Genomic DNA, 22,532 nt, shown 5'->3' with positions numbered 1-22,532 from the left:
GGAAGTCATCAAGTCTAAGAGGTATGAACAATCTTCTGGCTGTCCTCCAGTGCAGCGGCAGCCATTTAGTCTCTGTGAGGGTTTTTGTACGAGACAAAAGCTGAAAAGAATCACTGTGGTACCCCAATCCACACTGACACAACTCGAAACAAAAACCAACCTCTTCCTGTGTACTAAAGAGCAAACAAAAAACACTTGAATAATACAGAGATAATATATGGAGAAACATAAAAATGAGACTTAAAACAGTTAAAAACTCTTCATAAAGAGGATAATCTTTGACAAATTTTGAATAGATTTTACAGTACATTGGGGAGCTTATATCACTACTGCGTTAATAGAAATACTACTTACATATTACTCTTAAGAAGCTCATTCATTCATTCATTTTCCTTAAGTCCCTTATTTATCAGGGGTAGGCACAGTGGAATGAACCGAGAACTATTCTAACATATGTTTTATGCAGCAGATATCCTTACAGCTGCAACTCAATACTGGGAACTTTTAAGGAGCTGATGAGACGTTTTTTTCCCCATATATGAAGAGCATCAGTTTCATTGTTTACCCAAATATGCATTCAAAACAAATCCTCAATGTCATGTTGAGCAAGAAGATTAACACAAAACAGTATAAATGTTTAAACTGAGGATGTTCGGGATGTAATAGGGATTTACTCAGTGCTCAGAATCGGAAGTGTTGTTTCTATTTTGTCACTGCTATGCTATAAACAAACGTATTTTTCTTCATGCTGTCCTCGTAATTTTTTCTTACATTGGCGAGCCACTCTGCACGAGTTTTCCTAGAGCCAGGAGGTAAGAAAATTGATTTCATTATTTATTTTATCAAGGAATCTCATAAAAATAAAACCTATAGAAAGAATAGAAGAGAATATAGTTTGGTATTAGCAGAAGTTAAGACTATTCTGCACAAATCATTTACAAAAAAAAATAAAAAAATCGACAAAACTTAATCAAGTGTGGTGGTAAATTATGAACTGTATTATATTTGTAATTGAAGAAAAGTGCTCAAACGGTCATAAAATCCTCACTAAACATCAAGACAACATTAGCATCTGTTCGCTTTAATTGCAAGACACAACATGGCTTATTTTGAGCTTTCCGCTAATGTCATTTTCTGGGTTTAAAATCTACATCGAGGCGGTGTCACTGGTGCTGATGTAGCATAGAACTTGATAACACATTGGTACCTAATTATCATTCACGAGACTGAGTTTTCATAGGCCCTGTTTACACTAATACGTTTTAGTTTTAAAACTGCGTTTTAGAATGAAAATGATCTGCATCCACACTGGCGTTTCACCTACCATTTCTCAAAAGATCATTGTCCACACAACATGGCTGAAAACGCACAACACATGACCACACACACACTCTGGCATGCACTGTTGCGTATATGGACATCTGAGCCCCAGACAATCAACGGGTGCTTTAAGCACACCCAGTGCATAATTTGTGAATTGCAAGGCTCCGGAACAGATCAGGGTAAAGGATCTGGCATGTTACCCGAGGATGTAGAGGTGTCACGTACAAAAGAATAGCGGGGTGTTCGATGGCGCAGAGGTGTCGCAGATGTAAGTTAAGAGCCGGGGGGTGGGGGTGGGGGTGGGGGGTTGTCTCAGATGAAAGTGAACAGCCGACGGGGGAGGAGGGCGGTTAAAGAGAGGGATCGGTAAAATGAGGTGACGGATAGGATTTTAGAGGTGCCGGCACAAATTAAGCCCTGAGCACACATACCCAGGTGAGAGCAGCACACGTCGAACTGTTCATCAAGGATCTATCGCTGGATGTCATTTCACTATAATTGTTAAACCTGATATTTAATTAATCTGGTGTTCATCTAACGACTCTTTGGTCTTTTGAATCCATCACTTGTTTCCAGATAATGTGTTTTGGCTGAGTGCAAAAATAAGTTAACATATTTAATTTATGTAACCATGTACACCGATTCTGCACATTTGACTGATTGCTTGCATTTATTTTCTATACTGTTTACACTTATTGTATGCTATACTTTTATAATAGCAATTATTGATTGCTAAAACTGATATTCAGCGAAGAAGAGTATTTTTGTATTTTTCAATGAAAATAGTAAGGCTATGTTAACAGGCTCTGTTTTGTTATGCATAAAGTGAAGATGAAGGTCAAATAAATACCTACACAATGCCTCAACATTTTTGGTGTCTGTTAAGTTGCGAATATCAAATTGAAAATAGGCAGTACCTTACATCAACTTTTCATTTTATTGCAAAGATAGTGAAATAACGTAGCCTGGGTGATGAGAATGAAGTTACACTGCTCCCTTTGAAGATTTACCCAACATGTCCTCGGGAGTTTGTTCTCCACAATAAACTTGTGAAGTCTGAACTCACAAAGAAAAGGATCCAATGTTTCGTTTTCCCCCATTCACACCAACACAGAGCAGTAGCATTTTAAAAGCAAAACAGCCTCTCCAGCGTTTTCAAAACGTTCAGTTTTCGGCGCTCAAAAAACTCTAGGGTAGTGTGGATGGATGGCGTAACTGTAGCAAAAGTAGCTCCAGTAGTTAATAACAATAAATATTTACATCCTGCAGCTAGTTTAATTGTTAGGAAAGGTTCACACAAAACTGAGAATTCTTTTTTTATTTACTCACCCTTCACAATGGAAGTTCTTTCAAACATTCTTCAGTATGTCTGCCTTAGTTTAGAAGAAGAACAAGTGAAGGATGAGTTAATGATGGAAATCTTTAGCCACAAAAATGAACAATAACAATTGGAAAATGAGTAAATCATAATATATATATTTTATTTTTAGATGAACTACCCCTTTATATCTGACGTAACCCTCAAGTATATTAATATTGCAATTTCATATTACAATCACGCAATTTGACAGCATGTTAGTGATTTGTGGTAGTGTGCTATGAGCTGTCAGGTCAAGACTGTGAATGTGTTCACAAACTGAACTTATATTAAATGACAGGGTAGGAAACAGACATGCCTTCTGAAACCAGATGACTAGAGTTTTTGTAGGGGCTTGTCGCATATTGCCTCAATGTGGTCCCAAGTACACAATGAAATACTCTGTAGCAAAAACGGTTGAGTAGAGATTGCATTCGGGAGAGAGATGATAAGGCAGCTGGTGAATGTGGTGAGCTGAACTTCAACCACTCTGGTTTCCTGACAGGAAGTGGGTAAAGGGCTTAGAGATGTTAAAGAACAAGCCATTCTCTTTCATTTCTAGAAAGCAGCAGAAGCAGCTCCACCGTTCTTTACTCTGAGATTTATAGTCAACCTTTTTTCCACTTGTTCATTTTAGTGAGCTTTGCCAGTGCTATTTTTTGTTATTATTATAAGAAACTGAATTTAGGGTTTCAGTTCTTGTACATTAACTAAAGCATTAGTGGATTTTTGTATAAATTAAATTATTATGAATAAAAACTAAATTTAGGATAATATCCATCAGGACAGCTCTCAATTAAAAATAAAAATAAATTAAAATTTAGATTTATTGATTTAGATTTATAAATAAAAATAAATCTAAATTAAAAATAAATTTAATTAATTTTTGTATAAGTTAAATTATTATGAATAAAAACTAAATTTAGGATAACTTATCCAAAGATTATCCAAGATTAATATAGCCAAAACATTTTTGTTAATGATGTTTATGATAGCTAATAAAATCATTATACATTTAAGTTTATGGTAAAGTATTCCAAAACATTACAAAAGGTTTGAATTAAGATTTATAAATAAACCATGTTAACTAATATTTTGCTTTACTTATGGCAAAGGCCCTTAAGTAAAGCAAAACATTGGTTAACATCGTTAGTTAATTATCAAAAACGTGTTCCCAACCAACACATTACCGCTACCAAGCAGACCAATAACAGATCTTACATGATGTTATTGAGAGCTGTCCATCAGGGTTCCCATCAGAGATGGAAAGTAACGAAGTACAAATACTTCTTTACTATACTTAAGTAGATTTTTCTGATATCAGTACTTATTTTTCTAATAGCACTTTATTTTTACTCCTTACATTTTTACACAAATATCTGTACTTTCTACTCCTTGTATTTTTAAATCAGGCTTGTTACTTTTGTTTACTGTGTTTTGTGGCACAATCTATAATATTGTCATTGCGCAATTTAACCGCCTTTTTGAATCAATCGTTTGTTTGTTTTTTTTGGTTTTGGTTTTTTTTTTTTTAAACTCTCATTACGCGCTATAAATAGGCTTGTTGATTAAGCTTACCATGAGTACGGCAATAATGACAATAACGACAAGAATTGCAAACTTTGATGAGAGGCAATCGGTGATGTAAACATGACTGATGTCATGTTTATATGAGGTAATAAGATGGATTTTGGGCGATCGGATCACAGGTAAACGAAACGCACAAAATAGTTTAATGGTATGTTTGTCCTAAGCCAATTATTAACACTGAAATTATGTCTCTTACATGTCATCTATTTACATCTTAGATGTCACATTTAACCTTAAATTTATATTCATTTTATTCATCAGATTATTTCAAATGCTGAAAATTAAAGTATAACATTATTATTTTTTGATCAGAGGCTACATTAACTTGAAACCAATATGTCCAATGGGTGGCGCCAAATGTTTATCTTTGTCACTGAATTGTTCATTCAGATTCATTTAAAACGGCTCATTCATAAATTAATTGACTCGCTCAAATATTTATTGTTAACCTCATTTGTCAAGCTCTTCTCCAATAGTAATGCATAAAAATCTTTGATTTAAATAGTAACAACATAAGAGATGTAAATAAAGACTATATTGTTGTCAATAATGTACTGGGAAAGCCCCTTTAGTTCTACATAAGGTTATTTTAGGCTACTGTATATGCAGTATGGCAGCTATTGTTTGTAACCAGTGTAAAGTGTTTTGTGTCCAGGCTATGATACATGGGGGCAATGTTTTAAGCAGTGTTATTGGACAATATTGTAGTGATGTTGTTTGACTAGTTTGCAGATAAAAATTTGCCACAAAATCTTTACCGAAAACTTAGAAATGTAGGTTCTTTTGTATAGATGTATACCTAATGTGCTGTGTGGTTACCACTGTGAAACTAAAACAGGTTTATTTACTTTTACTTGAGTACAAAACTTTAGTCAGTACTTCAACTTTTACCAGAGTCGTTTTAAACATGAGTAAATGTACTTCTACTTGTAAAAGATTTGTACTTTTGCCATGTCTGGTTTCCATTAGGGTACAACAAAGGGTATTCGACAAAGGCTATGCCAGACCTACTGCATTTACTTGATGCAGAAGTAATTATTCTTAGTCAGTGTGAAATCAAAATGTTTACTTTGCTAGCATAGAATTTTTCTTCAGGGGAGCAATTCATCTGTGCAAGTTAATCCACTGAAAAATAAAAAGTTTGTTTTGGTAATCTTAAATCAAAGTGACCTTTTACTTCCATTCTCTGTGGATTTCACTTTGACGGTTTGATGCCAAAGCATTCTTAACCACGCCCCTCTTTAGGTTGGTTTCTTTGAGAAATGATTCACAGAAAGAAAGCCCCTCCTCCCTTCTACTCAATATTGTTTCAGTTTGGGGTACATTAACTGGTTAAAACTAAACTCTTAGCAACTTCCATTTCACACAGAATTTAATCATTGGCTTGCATTTTATGAATCAACAAGGACCCCATTTTCAGCTAAAAATCTTCTCGCCCATTTAAGCAATATGGGAGACGCAAGTGAGGCATTATGCTCAACATCAGCATTGTTTGCAAATGTCACTGATTTTATGGAACAGCTCAGTAAACAAGAAGATATCATTAGATGACTTAAGACTCCAAATGTTTTGGCTCATTTGACAAATGAAAAGAATTCCAAATAAATTCACAGCAGAGGCAATTTATGAGCAACACAGCAGTGTTTTTTAATTGTTGAATGAATCTTTTGTTTTTAAATGACTCATGACTTTTGAATGGGAGAGGTTAACATTTTAATTTACATAGGGAGTGAAACAGGTGTCCAGATTTTGCCTCTTATTGTTTGTAATAACACTGTATGTTAGGGTGGGAATCTTTAGACACTTCATGATCAGACCCGATTCCGATCACAATACAATTCCAAAATGATTCTTGACCTATATTTTTTCCTATTTCTTTCTCAATTCTTTCTTCAACAAACAACTTTACATTTTAATCAGAATTAGAATTTCTATGCATTTGTTTAATGATAGGAATCTCTGTATGAATGTATTGGTATCATTAAAAATACATTTTAATAAAAATGATTTAGAATTATATATATATATATATATATATATATATATATATATATATATATATATATATATATATATATATATATATATATATATAATATAATATATAAATAAAATATAATAGTAGTCAGAATTTCTGGCTTCCTGTTTATTTTTTCCGTCAATTTCTTTTTAATGGAGAGAAGATTTTTTCAACACATTTCTAAACATAATAGTTTTAATAACTCATTTCTAAAAACTGATTTATGTTATCTTTGCCATGATGAAAGTCCTTAATATTTAACTAGATATTTTTCAAGACACTTCTATACAGCTTAAAGTGACATTTAAAGGCTTATCTGGGTTAATTAGGTTAACTAGGCAGGTTAGGCTAATAATTTTGACCTTAAAATAGTGTTTAAAAAAAATTTAAAACTGCTTTTATTCTAGCAGAACATACTATGAAAATTCCCTTGCTCTGTTAAACATCCTTTGGGAAATATCTTAAAAACAAAAAGAAAAATTCAAAGAGGGGCTTATAATTCTGACTTCAACTGTATACATGTATATACTTTATTAGTTATTTTACAAGCTACTGTTATTATTTAGCTTAAAGCATAAAACAAGCTTTAAAACAGTTTTACTATAGTAACATTGTACTTCATTCACAAAACAGATGAGAAGTGTCATGCCTGTAATTATTCATCTGTCTAAATCAGGGGTGGGGAACCTTTTTTCTATTAAGGGCCATTTACATTTTTGTAACATCGTTTAGGGGCCATACTAAATTATAGGGCTGCTCGATTATCGGAAAAATCATAATCGCGATTATTTTGGTCATAATTTTATTCACAATTATTCAAAAACGATAATCAGTTGAAGTCAAAATTTTTCGCCCTTCTGTGAATTTTGTTTTTTTTATATATAAATATTTCCCAAATGTTGCTTAACAGAGGAAGTTTTTACTGTATTTCCTATAATATTTTTTCTTAAGGAGAAAGGCTTATTTGTATTATTTTGGCTAGAATAAAAGCAGTTTTTAATATTTTGAAACCTATTTTAAGGTCAATATTATTAGCCCCCTTAAGCAATATATATATTTGATTGTCTGCAGAAGAAACTACTGTTAACCAATGACTTGCCTCATTACACTAATTAAGCCTTTGAATCAGACTTTAAGTTAAATACTTGTATCTTGAAAAATATCTAGTAAAATATTATGTGCTGTCATCATAGCAAAGATAAAAGAAATCAGTTATTAGAAATGAGTTAAGTCTGTTTTGTTTAAAAATGGGTTGAAAATAAATCTTTCCATTAAACAGAAATTGGGGGGGGGGGGGGTCGCTAATAATTCAGGAGGGCAAATAAATCTGATTTTATATATGCAGCTATATTCCACCCTGTAAAAAAGGAAAGGGAAAAAATACAATAGAATAAAAATATGAAACAAACAAATGTGCTTCACTGTCAGGAAAAAAAACTTCAATTCAAAATCACCCCTTTTGTAGCTGAATAATGGGGCAGAATCAAATGGTCTCGTGGGCCGCATACGGCCCGGAGGCCGGACGTTCCCCACCCCTGGGGCTTGTTTCAGTAAGGAGGTTCAAACAACTCTGAGTTTAAACTTGAACTCTTGAGTTGATTTACCGAGAGATTAAAAAACAGCTGCTCAAGTTAATGCGTAATTTTTAATTTTAAGTATTTAAACATTTCAGTATAATAAAATAAGTAATGTAATGTGTGACGTTTATACTTTTTTTCTAAACTTTTATACACTTTTATCAGTTTTAAAAGATTTAACAGTGCACTTGTTGTGTGTCTGCCTTTTTATTGATCAAGTGATAGAGGTTGATATAACATTAAGCAGTAACAAAATAATTTTTAGACAGAATAATAATCCCATTAATCTAGTAACAGTGCATGTCGAAAGTTAAGCTAATTATTTATGAAAAAAAAGGACAAGCCTCGTACGTGACTTTGTTCTGTGTGATGCTATTACATAAATTTGTGCAAAACTGGAATAACGCCTAAAAATAAAGCAGCGTTTTTATCCAAAGAGTCGAAGAGAACAAAATCGTCACTTCCTGATTAAATTGCGCCAAATATCAACAGTAAAAACAGAATTTACTGCGGTAGAGTACGCTGCGTCAATGATTTTTTATTTAATTAATGTACTTGCGCCTCAGGAGACAATTGACACACAATGAACACGTGGGGGCGTTTGAAGCCAGATGCGGAGATCTTTACACGCTCCAGACGCTCGGAGGTAATTAATAATATACACTAATACTGAAACAGTTAAGGCAGTTTAGAATGACTAAAACAACATTTAAGATGTTCTGCAGTGTGCTCAGTCTGCTGGTTTGTCCATTCACACACATTTTCATCATCATCTCTAACAAACCTTTTTTTTAATGTACATACTGTAATTTGTTAAGTGCACTTTACAGTATGTAGTTTATGTGCATCTTATCAAATAAAAGTTTAACCTACTCAGTTATGCACATGTTTTATTATGCGTATATTTTCAAAAGTTATGTGAATCATGACGTTTCCATCAATCGTTTTTATTGGCATCTCCAAAATGAGCTTTAAAATAGGTGTGTAGAAACGTAAGGCTAATGCGAGAAATATGCTTCATCTTTAAAAAAGGGGAGGAGACTGACAGAAATTCAGAGTTTAGAGAATAAAACCTGCTCTGGACCAGGTTAGATTCACTGAGTAAGTTACCACAGTAACTGACTCTAAGTTAAAGTTACCTTTAACAAACCTGCCATTTTGAAATGGAAAACCCAGAGTTTCTCTCATTTCAGGGTTAAAATACTCTGAGTTTTCACTTAACCTCCTTTCTGAAACAGGCCCCTCGTCTAAATGAAGCAAATTTGGCAGCATGCGTATGTGCGCCTATCAGTGCTTTTTTTTCTATTCAGAGTTTGTGCAGTGGGGGCATAATTTGAATACAGAAGCGATTCTAAACATTTGATCAATGTTAGACAAAATAATTTTCATCGCACCCTTAATGCTGTAGGTCACTGGTGTCCTGATGTTGATCAATCAAGGTGAATACGTCCATGAATGAGGTCAAAAAGAAGGAATGAGAGACAACCCAATGTATGAAGAACAGAAAAGACTTCCAAGTCTGCATATGAGGACGTTTATTTTATTAAAGGCATAGCTGATTCCAGCGTTTACAAGTGTCCACGAAGAGACAAGAACACAATAAATCAAGCCCATTATAGAAGGAGATATCCTCACCCCCAACTATTCCCTGACAAAATACTCTAAAAAACAAAACAAAAAAAGCTTGACTGGATATCTCCCTCATCCAAAATACAAGGCATTCTGAAAGATGGATTTCATGCAAAATTTCAGGAGTGGCAGACTGAATTTAAGATTGGGACAAACCTTCTTAGTGGTAACTAAATCGACTGTAAAAAGCTGGCTGTTATTTTTTAGCTATTGGAATGTTATTATTACGACCCAAAGGCGCAAGGCTGTTGTCCTGTGATCAGCATTGTAATGTACATCACTACGGAAGCCACAATTAAAAGATGGATAAAGGACAACAGGGGGGGAATCCACATTTTACAATGCAGGGTTTGGAAAAAAAAAGCACATTCACACAAGACCACCACAGGTCCGTCCAAAATAAAAGAATGTCAATGCGTCCACAGCAACCAATCAGAGCACAGGCTTCTGAAACTCCTTGCTAAACGATTCTAAAACAAAAGATGAACAGAACAGGATACGCAGTTCCCTCAGAACAGTTTCTTTCCCAACCAAACTCATCCTTTAAGGTTCCATGTAATTATTTATTCCTCTATTTTTTATACGATTTTAAATGCAACAAGAGAAGCACAATCACACGGCAAATAGACACATTATTTAAAGTTCGTCTTTAATAAAATGTTCTCTACTCAAAAATAAAAACACGCTTTATTCTCATCATACAAGACAGAGTACGTCTTTCGTATAACCTTCGTCGAACGAAACCACCTTTATAGATACTTCAACTAATCCAACAGTAACCCCTGGCCCCAGAACATCTCTAGCAAACAGTGGCACCCAAACAAGGCCTACTCAGTGCTATATATATCCTCTACTCAAAGAGAACCGTTAGTTGTCAAATCAATATGACCTTGAAGAGAAAAAAGGCTGCAAGCAGGGGATCTGATAATGTGACTGTAAAAAATAAGTCACATGACACTATCCTGATGCAACCATCGATATAGGTTTTCAGAGTAAAGCAGTAATCGGGCTAGCGTTCTTCCTCTTTTTTTTTTCTTTTTTCTTTTTCTTTTTTAGTGCTTTGAGCGTAACGGGTGCTTGGGAAAGCATCCTTTCGAAGGTACGTTGTTAATATAGAATACAGTGGAACTGGTACCTGGAAGTAAATTCAGTGTCTGTGAGCTTGCTTTGCTTTGCTTTAGGAAAAACAGGCTTCCCTTTCTTTACCATCAAGCAGTCGCTGCTGGACCCGGTCGCCTCGTTTTCCTCAATCTTCCCTACAGTACCAACCGTGATTGCGATGCTAACGATTCCTTAAAACAAAAATAGAGAAAGAACAACAAAAAGGAAGAGAGAAAACACAGACCAGGCACAAAGAGAGCGAATAAAGCTTAAAACTATTAATAAAAAGGCAGAACATGAACGAAAGAAGCCATTATGCTTTTAAGCAGGAGAATAAAGAAACAAGGAGAGGAGGAGGAGGAGGGAGAAGGGGAGGCACACATTTATATCGAATGAACTCCCCCGTTAGCAGTAAACTATCGAACATATTTACCGAATAATAATTCAGAGAGCTAAAACTGCTACAGAACAAGTCACAAAATACAGTATTGTTAATAATTGCAGTCTCTATTGCAGCTAATGATACTACATCCTACATCTATAGTCTAACCTCCAACTCCGCTTGATACTGATTGAGCTATAATGTCGCTAGGAGCTTCATAATGGTTCGAACTTTTATCTGTCCTGTTTACCGAACTTTTCTTACAAAGTCGAAAGACTGTACATCAACGCCACCATGATCCATGCCTGCGTCAATCTAAATCCTAATATTGGAGCGCATATTCGCATAGTTAATGCCGATCACATCGTCATCCTTCATTCGTCTGCTTCATTTTTTTTCTCCCAATTCTAAACAGTGACACGAATCCCTCTGAGAAAGTGAGACTTGGAGACAACGCAAAACCAGTCCTTCCTTCGTTTTCTTTTTTTTTTTTGTCCATCGTAATACCACGTCTGTCGTCGATAAACATCCCGACGCGCACGCACCCAACCCCTCCATGCGCCGGTCGCAATGTAAGCAGGTGGCATGAGGGCATCTAGTCCAGAGTCTTAAGTCCAGATGAGACAGGAGAATGAACCTTAGACCCCCAAAGGAAGCGAGGTGGCAATCAGAGAGAGATGCAGCCCCTCAGAGTCAGTGTTCGGCAGCGGCTACGTGCTTGTACGCCCTCACAGGGACAGAGACAGAGTGAGTGAGAGAGATAGAGGAGAGGAGAGGGCTGCACACGTCCCTCTTCGGTCAGGCGAGCGGTTCGTTTTGAGCCTGTCGCTTCGCATCGGTCACCGTCTCCAGTCTCCGCGCGCAGGTAATGCCGGAAAAATTTCCGATTGGAGCTTGTGGTTTTTCACCTCTTCTGTTGAATCATGTTTCACACAAGTGCATCTACCCTGTGGACTCTCAGTGTGGCGGGTTCATGTTGCCGTGTCCGCGCTGTTGCTTCTGTTTCTGCTGCATCAGGAGCTGCTCCAGCGCAGACGGACCAGGCTGCATCATGGAGCTCGACCAGATTGACTACAAAAAAAAGAGGAGGGGGAAAAAATGTAAGCAAAGTTTGTGCAGAAATCAAAGAATAAAAACAGTGTTGCTCCAATTGTGTACTCCCTACTTTCATGCCCCAAAAGAAAAAGGGTCTTGCTTGTACTTGTCAGTGTAATGGCTATTAGGGTTCAACATTAAGCAAAAAAAAAAAAAAAAAAAAAAAAAAAAAAATATATATATATATATATATATATATATATATATATATATATATATATATATATATATATATATATATATATAAAATTATTTCATGTTCATATATTTCCAAGATTCAAGTGGTATTTATGCATTTGGTATGTATCCCAAAATCAGGCCTATACCCTCATTCACTACATTCCCTACTTTAGTCTACTAATATAATCCAGTTAATGGAGTGAAATAAAACTTGTGAATTTGAGCACTATGTGCATGTGGGGGCTCGTCCAGGATGGGTAGAGGTTTATGGGGGTGGGTGTAATGGAGGTGCCGTGCAGGTAGACTTCCCTCACTGACAGACGCTAGAGGCTTTGGATTTTTAGCTTCCTTGTTAGCAACCGACTGTCATACAAAGAATTGCTGGTTTGATCCTACCTCAGAATGAGATGGGTGCAGTAGGACCGGTGGGTTACAGGTATTTAACACTCAGTGAGCTGGAAACATGACTTATTATACCTAATAAATCTATTAGACCTATTAAAATTATGGACTTGAAGCTAATGCGATGGGATGATTGAGGTTTTATGTAAACATAACTTTTTTAGTTTTAATAGTTTTATTAAATTTAATTATCTTAAATTATTTTTAAATGTTTAAGTTATCATGTTGCAATGCTGTTTTCTGATCAAATCAGTAAGCATTAAACCTCTCACAGAGTCACACGAGCAACTGCTAATAATGCCTGTCTTGTTAAAAAAGTGTAAGACCTATTCAGTTCTATCTGTTTTCTCTGTTAAGGTAAGCAAATTGAGAAATGATTTACCCGTTATCCTAAAATTAAAAAGTAATATAAATGTTTTTAGTAGTGTATTTAAAAAGTAGTTAAAAACAAAATAGCAGTGCTTAAGCTAATAGTTTACTATTAGTTTGTTGATCATGCTGCCTTTGCCTTACAGCAATTTTATGTAAAGAATTATAATGCTTATGTGTTTATTATGCGTTTTAATGTTTATAATAGTGTATATGTTTTTTTTTTTTCATTTTACGTCAAACCTCCCGTGGACCGGTTGAGAATCAGCAATGCTGCTAAAACACTTAAACAAATGCATTGGGGTTTCCAGTGAAATAAATACATAAATAATTATAAATAGTAATGAAACTAAGTATTTTGATTTCTGTCCAGTATACAACTGTTAATTTAACATCTAAAATTATTTATTTATGAAAGCACTTTGAATTGCCACTGTGTATGAAATGTGCTATATAAACAAACTTGCCTTGCCTTACAATCGTTATTGCAGTGCACTGTGAGAGCGATTGAGTGTAAATCCACCATGTTTTCAAAACACTACTACAAACGGCTGCTCTCTCAAATAGTGCACTATTTAAGGGTATAGGAGGCAATTTCAGATGGGGCCTTTATTTTTTTTTCTTATCTAGCACACACGATTCAAATCGCCAGTTCATTAGCAGAGCTTTCTCATTATGAAAACATATTACATATGCAGTAAAGAGAACAGGTTTGAAAATCCTTGGGTTTAACTGAGGGAAGGATCTACAGTCGTTTTTAGTTTTTCTGAGTAAACTCTTCAGTGTTCGAACTCTCAGCAGTGAATATTAAACCACACTGAACTGAACTAAAGTGAACTTAAACACTGAAAACTGGACTGACACGGTTTCAATTTACTACAATCTATGTGAAGCTGCTTTGACACAATCTACATTGTAAAAGCGCTATAGAAATAAAGATGAATTGAATTGAATAAGGAATCAAGACAAACTATAAAAGGTCAGCATTTTCATTTTAAAAAAATTGCATTAAGATACAGTTTGTTTTATCACTAAACCTAGTATTTATCCCTAGAACACTTGAATTATATGGCATTTGTCTTTTTTTGTAAGGTCATTGTTGGTTAAAATTAAGAAGTCCAACATAATGTATTACACAGAACATTCTGTGCTACCTTGAAACTGTCAAGTAGGACAGTAGAGGAGTCCTCCATTGGCATGTCCTGGGCTGCCCAGGTGCTGGTTGGCGCCCCCTGGTGCCAGCTGTTGGTCTCTGGAACAGACGAGGTCGAGGCAGAAGGCAGGTAATCCAGCCCAAAGCCACTCACACCTGAACAAATAATACATAAGCATTTCAACAAAATGAAAAAAACATTTTTTTTAAATTTCTGAATAAGAATACCTACATTCAATGAGACTACTTCATTTTTTACAACAGCTGATGCATTTAAGTGAATTTTACAGAATAAAAATTAATAATTAAGATAATTGAAAAAAAAATTCTGTTCCATATTCAGTTCACAATGCTTGAATAATCGGAATAGGTACAGGATATAATGCGAGTCACTTAACATTTAGATCAAGACCAGGTATTTTAGGATGTATATTTATGAAATCCTTTTAATTTATTTACTGTACCCTTACTATTTGTTAACAGAACCACAACAGCGTGCTCAGCATCATTACCAGTCTTCTCAGCCTTCCAGCGATCATTTGCTCGGCGGTCTCTGCTGTCTGGCGTCCCGATGGGGCCAAAGTTGGAGAAGGGCATGGAGCCATGGCTGTGGGTGGGTGGGGATGAAGGCAGACTGCTGGGATTGGAGGAGTGAGGGGACTGGCTTGCTGGGGTTGAGTGATCTACAATAACAAATCATAGGTAGAAATGATTTAAAAAATCATGCTTCTCACATGCTTTAGACATCACAGATCTCAATATTGGTACCTGAGCTGGCAGGAAGGGAGGGAGACCAGGGATTTCCTTCAAACAGGGAATAGAGTGAGGGCTCCTGATGCATCATGGGTGCATCCGGCTTAGATGAAGGTGTCATGTTTTTACCGTAGGCCTCACTAAAAATGCTGTTGTTCTGGTAGGAGTTATCCTGTAAAACAGCAGCAAACATAAATATTGTTTCATCATTGTTTTGATTTGTTTATCAGCCTTATTTTGATAGATTCAGTGAAGACAGAACAAAAAGAGAGAACAGTATAAGGAAATAAACGCAGGTCTGATTCAAACTTCTACCTAAAAGTCTACCTGTCAGTGTAAACAACTTAATTGCATTTGCTGTCAAATCCAGGTATACAACATCCAGCAAAGCAAAAAATATAATCCAATCTCGTTTTGTAGGACAGCACTGCCACCTAGTGACTTTCAATCGTTCATGCAAGGAGGGCCTAAAGAGCAAGTTGATACAAAGAGATGCATGCTTACCTGAATGGAAAATCGAGGAAGAAGGGAGGACTGACCAATCACATCAGCTCCACTGTCAAGCCGAGACTGATTTGGCAACTACAGAGAGACAGAAGCACAATTATAAGTAATCTGCAAAACGCATGTATATTCCAACAACTCAAAGCAGACCACAGTACTAGAATTACATTTACAGAGAACCAATCAATACATACAGTATATATAGTGCACTACACAATCTAAAGCTTAGACACATTAGAATACAATTCCCATTATCATAAAACCATTTAAGACCTAAAGGTATCTTTCTTTAAAAAGCATCCAATTAAGTTGTGTGCATCCCATTGATGTAATTTCCTTGATTAGTTTTGACTTATTCTCATAAGTGGAAAAGTGCAATAATTAAATGGCTAGGACTATCTACAGCTGAAGGCAGTGGATTTTTCATGTATTCATTCATGATGTTTTTAAATTGCTGTTTAACACAGAGAAGATTTTAAACACATTTTTTGAACAAAATAGTTTTAATAACATTATTTTGTCTTTATTCAACTAGTTATTTTATTATTTAGCTAAAATTGCAATTAAAAGTATAACTAGGTAATAGACATCATAATGCTAAGCCGGCATTTCGATCCTCTGCCCCACCCGCTCACGACAAATACACACTTAGGTCCCATTTACAGTAATACGTGTTAGTTTTAAAATGGCATTTTAGAACAAAAACAATCTATGTCCACATTGGTGTTTCATCTAGCATTTCTGAACAGCTCTGCATCCACACTATGCTCCTGAAAAAGCACATCACGTGACCACACACACGGACGCACATCTGAGCTCCAGGCAGTTAGCGGCTGCTTTGAGCACAAAACCCCAGAGATCAGTCCACATTGGATAATTTATGAAGGATGTACTGCTGTATCGCGACTCACTATGGTTGTTAAACGTGATATTTAATTAATTTTGTCTCTATATAATCACTCTTTGGTCATTTAAGTTTATCAGGTAACGTGTCACAGCGTCAGTACACTGCTTCAATCTTTTGCTTTTACGCTTGTACCTAGTAATTTTAGCAAAAACCTCAGATACTGTTGGTTGGATCATGTTGGTTGTGCACTTTTTTACCAACCAAGTTCGTCGATGCCATTATAAAAACACCGATCACTTTGCCTATTCATGCCAGAGCGCAGCACAAAAAGTGACTGACAGGAGGTAATTTGTGTGTAACTTAACATTATTTATTTATGATTTGAATATGGGTAAAACAAAGACCATGCGGATCAGGTAGTTGAAACTTGGTTAATTTACAGCCACCAATGACGACGATGCCATCGTCCATCACGATGTTTCACGTTAGACATTGTACGATACCAAACTGGTCGACATCGCCCAACCCTATGGACAACAATGCTTTTTTATATATCCAATTAAAAACTGGATGAGGGCTAATAATATTGATCCTAAAAACTATTTAAATATTTGACAACTGCTTTTATTCCAGACAAACTAAAACATTCTAGGTAATACTGTGAAAATGTCTTTGCTCAGTTGAACAACTTGAAAAATTTAAACTGATTGAGTGTTTTTCATCCACAAAAGGCTTTCTGGAAATGCTCTATCCACTCCTGTCTGACGACATGATAGGAGGAGGTCTACATACAAACATGTTCCTTCCAGGAGCAGAATTAAGAGGACCAGCCAAGGCCTGGTAGAAATCATGAGGTTTAGTAAAGAGCAGCTCCTCCTCCTCCTCAAAATCCGCCAGAGTTTTTAACAGGTCTGGGGGCAGAAGAGGGGAGCTCTTGTTGTCCTAGTGAGAGACGAAGCACAAAGGGGAAGAACAGAGAGAGATAGAGAGAGAGAGAAGAAGAAAGAGAAAGAGAGAGAGAGAGAGAGAGAGGGAGGGAAAAAAAGGGATGAGAGAAACAGGATGTAAGAAAATAGGAAGCGGTTTTTCAGAGGTTTCTGAGGGAAAAACAGCAGACTGTAAAGATCAGTGCCATTCTCAACATGACTTCTGCTGAACAGTACGTGATAAATGTAAAGCAACACTTAAATGCATCAAAGAATCCATCACGGTAGACTTAGATAAAGATGGAAATGTGAAATAAGAGATGAAATATCAGAAAGCATGCAGATCTCAATAACTGCAGAGACCATTGTAGCTGTAAATGATGCTAAGCTTACACTGGAAAACGTGTGATAAATCACAGAGTCAAGACAAAGCTTACAGAAGGTAAAGTGGAATGAACTGACTGACATAACAGGGGCTGAGGACGTGTGTGGAATGAAACACTTGCCTACTGTTTAGGGAACACGGTGCCATGCAGTGCAGTTATAATACATAATGCGAAACAGAATTATGAAACAATAAATGTTTTAAACATTAATAAACTACACTGCATTGCGGAGTCCCAGTTTCCATATTATGTGTCCAAAGGAAAATTAGTTTGTCCCTAATCCCAGTATGTTGAAATGAGCATTCCAAAGTAACCCAGGTGGTGGTCTACTATTTCTGGTAAAAACTCAAAAGTGCAGATCCTTGGACACTCTAATGGCTTGTATTGCATTTTGGATGATGATTCAATGCCAACTACATACTCTGAAGTAGGGATGCACCGATACCATTTTTTAGAACTGATGTGATACCAAAATTCTGAGTATCAACGGATACAGATCCGATCCTGATACTATGCTGTTTTTTTTTTTAAACATACTACAGTTTCTTGTGATAAACTTAAAAATAATATATTTTCTTTAGTAAAAAGAAAAGACGTATAGGTCTATATGACAGACCACACAATCTAACTAAAAACATGATGCTTATTGTAAACTAGGCTACATTATTTGAGCATTCACTATGGCATTGATCTGTTGTGGTTCAGCTTAAGTTTCTTTTTTTAATATTAAGATTTGTTTTGCAATTTGTAATAGGCTCTCAGTATTGACACTAATCAAAACACAAACTGGTCTGTTAAGTAAAATATTGATATGAATAAAACTACAGTGAAATAATCACAGTTTCAGAATAGCCTATATTAGGCTAAATAATTGTCTGTTAATCAGATGTGAGAATAGAAACTTTTGATATTAATCTTACAAAGCAGCACACGTGGGTCTGCGCAGCCGGTGCGTGAATGAAGCGGAGACATCACTGAGACACAGCGCGCAGCCCTCAGGTTTTTGATGACACTTTTAAAACAAAACTTAGCAGCAAAAAAAATATTAGTGCATTGAGGATCTGTTCAATGTCTTATTGAGCCTTTTCTAATTTAAAATTTCAGGTTGGCCTAACCCTTTCTACTCCAGTGTTGCGAATGTGATCGGCTGATCTAACAGACACAGTGCAACATGATTTAGAAACAGCAATGAATTTCTTGTTGCAAGTCAAAATGAACCCATTTAATGCAAAACTAAATGCATTTCTCCAATGATTACTGATATTAACAGGAAAAAATAGTCTAAGAGAAAGTTGGCTTTTGTTGACTTATAAATTACACAAATTATAGTGTGCACGCAAGATCGTATTTGGATCAGTACCAGCTGCCCGATACCTGATCCAGTAAAAATATGCATTATCGACCAATATCCGAATCCAAGTATCGGGATCGGTGCATCCCTACTCTGAAGTATACATATTATAAGTAGGAAAATTAGGATGCATTTTCAAAGTCATGTGTTTTAAATTAATGAAAACTATAAATTAAGCATGTTAAATCTACATTTGTTTAAAGGGATAGTTTACTTGTTCCAAATCACTTTGGCTTCCTTTTTTCTGTTGATGCCAAAAGAAGATAAAGTTGAAGTCAGAATTATTAGCCCCCCGACTTATAAGCCTCCGTTTGTTTGTTTTTTTCCCCAATTCCTGTTTAACGGGAAGAATACTTTTTCCAACACATTTCTGAACATAAAAGTTTTAACTCATTTCTAATAACTGATTTATTTAAAATTTGTCATGATGACAGTAAATAATATTTTACTAGATATTCTTCAAGACACTTCTATACAGCTTAAAGTGACATTTAAAGGCTTAACTAGGTTAATTAGATTAACTAGGCAGGTTGGGGTAATTAGGCAAGTCATTTAATAACGATGGTTTGTTCTGTAGACTATTGAAAAAAAAATTTCAAAAAAAAAGAAATTTATGAAAAAAAAAAGGCTAATAATATTGACCTTAAAATGGTGTTTAAAAATTTTAAAAACTGCTTTGATTCTAGCTGAAATAAAACAAATAAGACTTTCTCCAGAAGAAAAAATATTATCAGACGTACTGTGAACATGTCGTTGCTCTGTTAAACATAATTTGGGTGGGGGGTGAGTGAAGGATGAGTTAAAAGAGGACAAAATATTTATCATGTGTTAACTATCCATTTAAGATATTTATCAGTTTCAGACTGCCAAAAATCAAGTTAATAAAAATAAATGTAATAATAATCATAAATAAAATCATTAGATTTCATTAGGGAAAAGGCAAATTTCTTAACCTGAACATTTGTAGCATATAAAACAGTTGCGGTAATAGATTAAACCAAAAAATGCTTACTTCATATGGAGGGCCTCTGGGCATGTTCTCCTGGTCAGAGCAAAAGACTCCAGGCTGACGTTTGCCCATTCGGTCCGCCATTGTGCTCCTTCCCTCTCCTGCCATGTGGTAAGGGGGGTCCCAGTAGAAATCCTGCACTTTGACCTCTGGAAACTTCATCTTCTTATCCATGCTGGGCTGTTGGGGCTGCATGCTCATAGGGTGTTCAAAGAGCTTCATTGGGTCCTGGGTGGGCATGAAGAAAGGCTGTTTGACTGGCATCTGCATGGGCATTTTCTGCATGCCGGGCTGATTTTGGTGCTGGTTCCACATTTGGCCAGGCTGCTCAGGCACCTGCATGTAAGACTGCAAAGACAAAAATAAATGCAGAAAAGAAGAGTGATTACTAAACAAGGTCAGCAGGATCCATGTTTCTAAGTGGTCTCCATGGTAATCGGACTTGTCAAGGAAACCAGAAAACAGATATTGAACCTCAGCACCACGAGAGAAAATAAAATGGACAAAATAAAAGCAATAAAAAAAATGGCATGGTTAGTTCATTAAAGTACGATGGCATGGATTTTCTGATGGATGTCTGCTCCAGGATGGAGTAACACATGTCCTTTCTTATGTCTTTATGATTATTAATAAAGTTGAATTAAGAGCCTAGATTTTATGATGACCTTAATGTCATCCCACTTCAGAGTAAAACTGGAGTAATGTGTCTGTGGTTGCTTTTCTTTTAATGCTTTATGCTTTTACCCAGCCAGGTCACAGGGTCATGAAGACCTCTTGAGTGGACCTGGACACTTGAAGAATTGGAAACAACTGTTCATATTGTAATTTGCTAATGTGTTAATTATGTCTAAAGTGATATTTGCCATTTTAAGTCTTAAATCTTTTAAAGTTAATTCCTTTGTATTTAAGCTGCTAGTTTGGATGCAGATTATATAGTTTTTTTAACCAGTTCTGATAAAGATGGTTGAGAGTACAGCCTTGGGTAAAAAACAGATTGTTCTTTGTATGTGTGTGTGTGTTCTATTCAATTGTGGATCCTTTCACAGGTCTGGGGTCAGCTCTAAACAGCCTAGTTGCTGTCTGACATTTGTATGCTTGAGATATTAGGGTGCTTTCACACCTAGATATTTGTTTCAGGAACCTGTCTCGTTTGGCCAGTTAGCGCGGTTTGTTTGGCATATGTGAATCCAGCAATCACGCTCGGATCCGTGCCAAAACAATCTGTCCGACATCACCTGAATGAGGTGGTCTCGGCTCGATTAAAACGAACTCTGGAGCGGATCGATTGTAGTAAGAAAGCACGGCTATATAACAGTGTTTAATGGATATGTAATAGGCATACGGCTATATGAAGAGAGAATTAGGAGTAGGGCGGAAGGTCATACCAGACATCCCAAATCTCATGGAAGTTCTGGGAGTCTCCTGCAAATGCACAGAGACTCCCGGATGCCAGCAAACAAGTGATAATCTCGCGGAAAAGGCAAGTTTCCCTCCCGGGCCTCAAATGCATCGCGCACCCTTCTCACCCCTCCCCATCGCATCCCTTCTCGCTCTTCAGCCCACCCTGTCAAACACCACCAATCCACCATCACTGTGATGCAAAACTAGAATTAGAAGAAATGCTAATTTGATATTAACCAAAATAAGAAACATACCATAACATTACTGTTGTACTGTGAGTTAAATATGAAATATAACATTAAGCAATTAATAAAATAGTGTAATACCACAAATAAACCTTACCTGCTGCATGCTGTGATGATGAGGAGGGCTTTTCCCGAGCTGAGAGCTCTGCTTGGTGGGTGACTGCTGCTGCTGCTGCTGCTGCTGCTGTTGTTGTTGCTGCTGCTGCTGTAGTTGGAGCTGCACAGATTGTTGCAGAGCCTGTTGGGATGTTTGTGGAGGGGGAGGCTGGGTCTGCTGAGGCTGGGGAGGGCCCTGGTTTAGGGCTACAGGGCCTGAGGGCCTCTGCTGGCTGTAGGGAATGTGTGAGGGTTTTCCAGTCTGGACAGGATTGGCAGACTGAGGATGAGAAGCGGTCTGAAGAAAGGGTGCAGGTACAGATACACCCGTAGGGAAGGTGAAGCCTGGGCTCATGGAGAACGCCACAGGAGGAGGGATCACATATGCTGGTGGGGGAAAACCTGAAAGAGATAAGAATAATAAAAAAAGAATGTATATTAATGTAAAAAAAAAACTGAGAAGGGTGCGTTTTTTTGTGTTGTGATAGATAAAAAGCTTATTAAAGCTTATGTCACATTACATTATATTATAATATATCAATAAAATAACATAACCAACCACACACTAAGCTGAAAAAACCCACCAATGTTTTACCCAATCAAGCATGCGGTTTTAATTCTAAAGCAAGATGACGTCATATTGCTAAGCTCCCATTCATTGCTGATGACTGACAGCATTGCTTTATTAACATGAATTTGTATATGGTTGTACAGTACGCTGTCTCACATTTTTTCTATGCTCGAGCAGCTTGATCAGCAGCAATGTCTCCTAAGTATTTTGTGGTGTGATTTGGACGTAAAACAGAATTTAAAAGTCTTTGTGAATGAGAAGCAAT

The 22,532-nt window shown here is 36.3% G+C and overlaps 1 protein-coding gene across 2 annotated transcripts in view; it reads right to left on the bottom strand.

The window, feature by feature from the left end:
• Positions 1 to 9,387: 9,387 nt before the first annotated feature.
• The window catches only part of smg7 (SMG7 nonsense mediated mRNA decay factor), a 32,924-nt gene continuing 19,779 nt past the window's right edge, over positions 9,388 to 22,532 (bottom strand). The window contains exons 16-23 of one of the 2 annotated variants that reach the window (XM_005171308.5): positions 21,698 to 22,098; positions 19,958 to 20,302; positions 17,075 to 17,224; positions 15,436 to 15,513; positions 14,947 to 15,103; positions 14,691 to 14,861; positions 14,180 to 14,334; positions 9,388 to 12,050 (exon numbers count right to left, since the gene is read on the bottom strand). In XM_005171308.5, the coding sequence (XP_005171365.1) occupies positions 11,937 to 12,050; positions 14,180 to 14,334; positions 14,691 to 14,861; positions 14,947 to 15,103; positions 15,436 to 15,513; positions 17,075 to 17,224; positions 19,958 to 20,302; positions 21,698 to 22,098 (1,571 nt within the window). In that variant the 3' untranslated portion in view covers positions 9,388 to 11,936. 2 annotated transcript variants of the gene reach the window in all.

This window comes from Danio rerio, chromosome 2 (genome assembly GCF_049306965.1).
Source record: "Danio rerio strain Tuebingen ecotype United States chromosome 2, GRCz12tu, whole genome shotgun sequence".
In the NCBI taxonomy this organism is placed as follows: domain Eukaryota; kingdom Metazoa; phylum Chordata; class Actinopteri; order Cypriniformes; family Danionidae; genus Danio; species Danio rerio.
The sequence above is the reverse complement of the archived record's forward strand: the minus strand, read 5'-3'. Positions and strand labels throughout refer to the sequence as shown.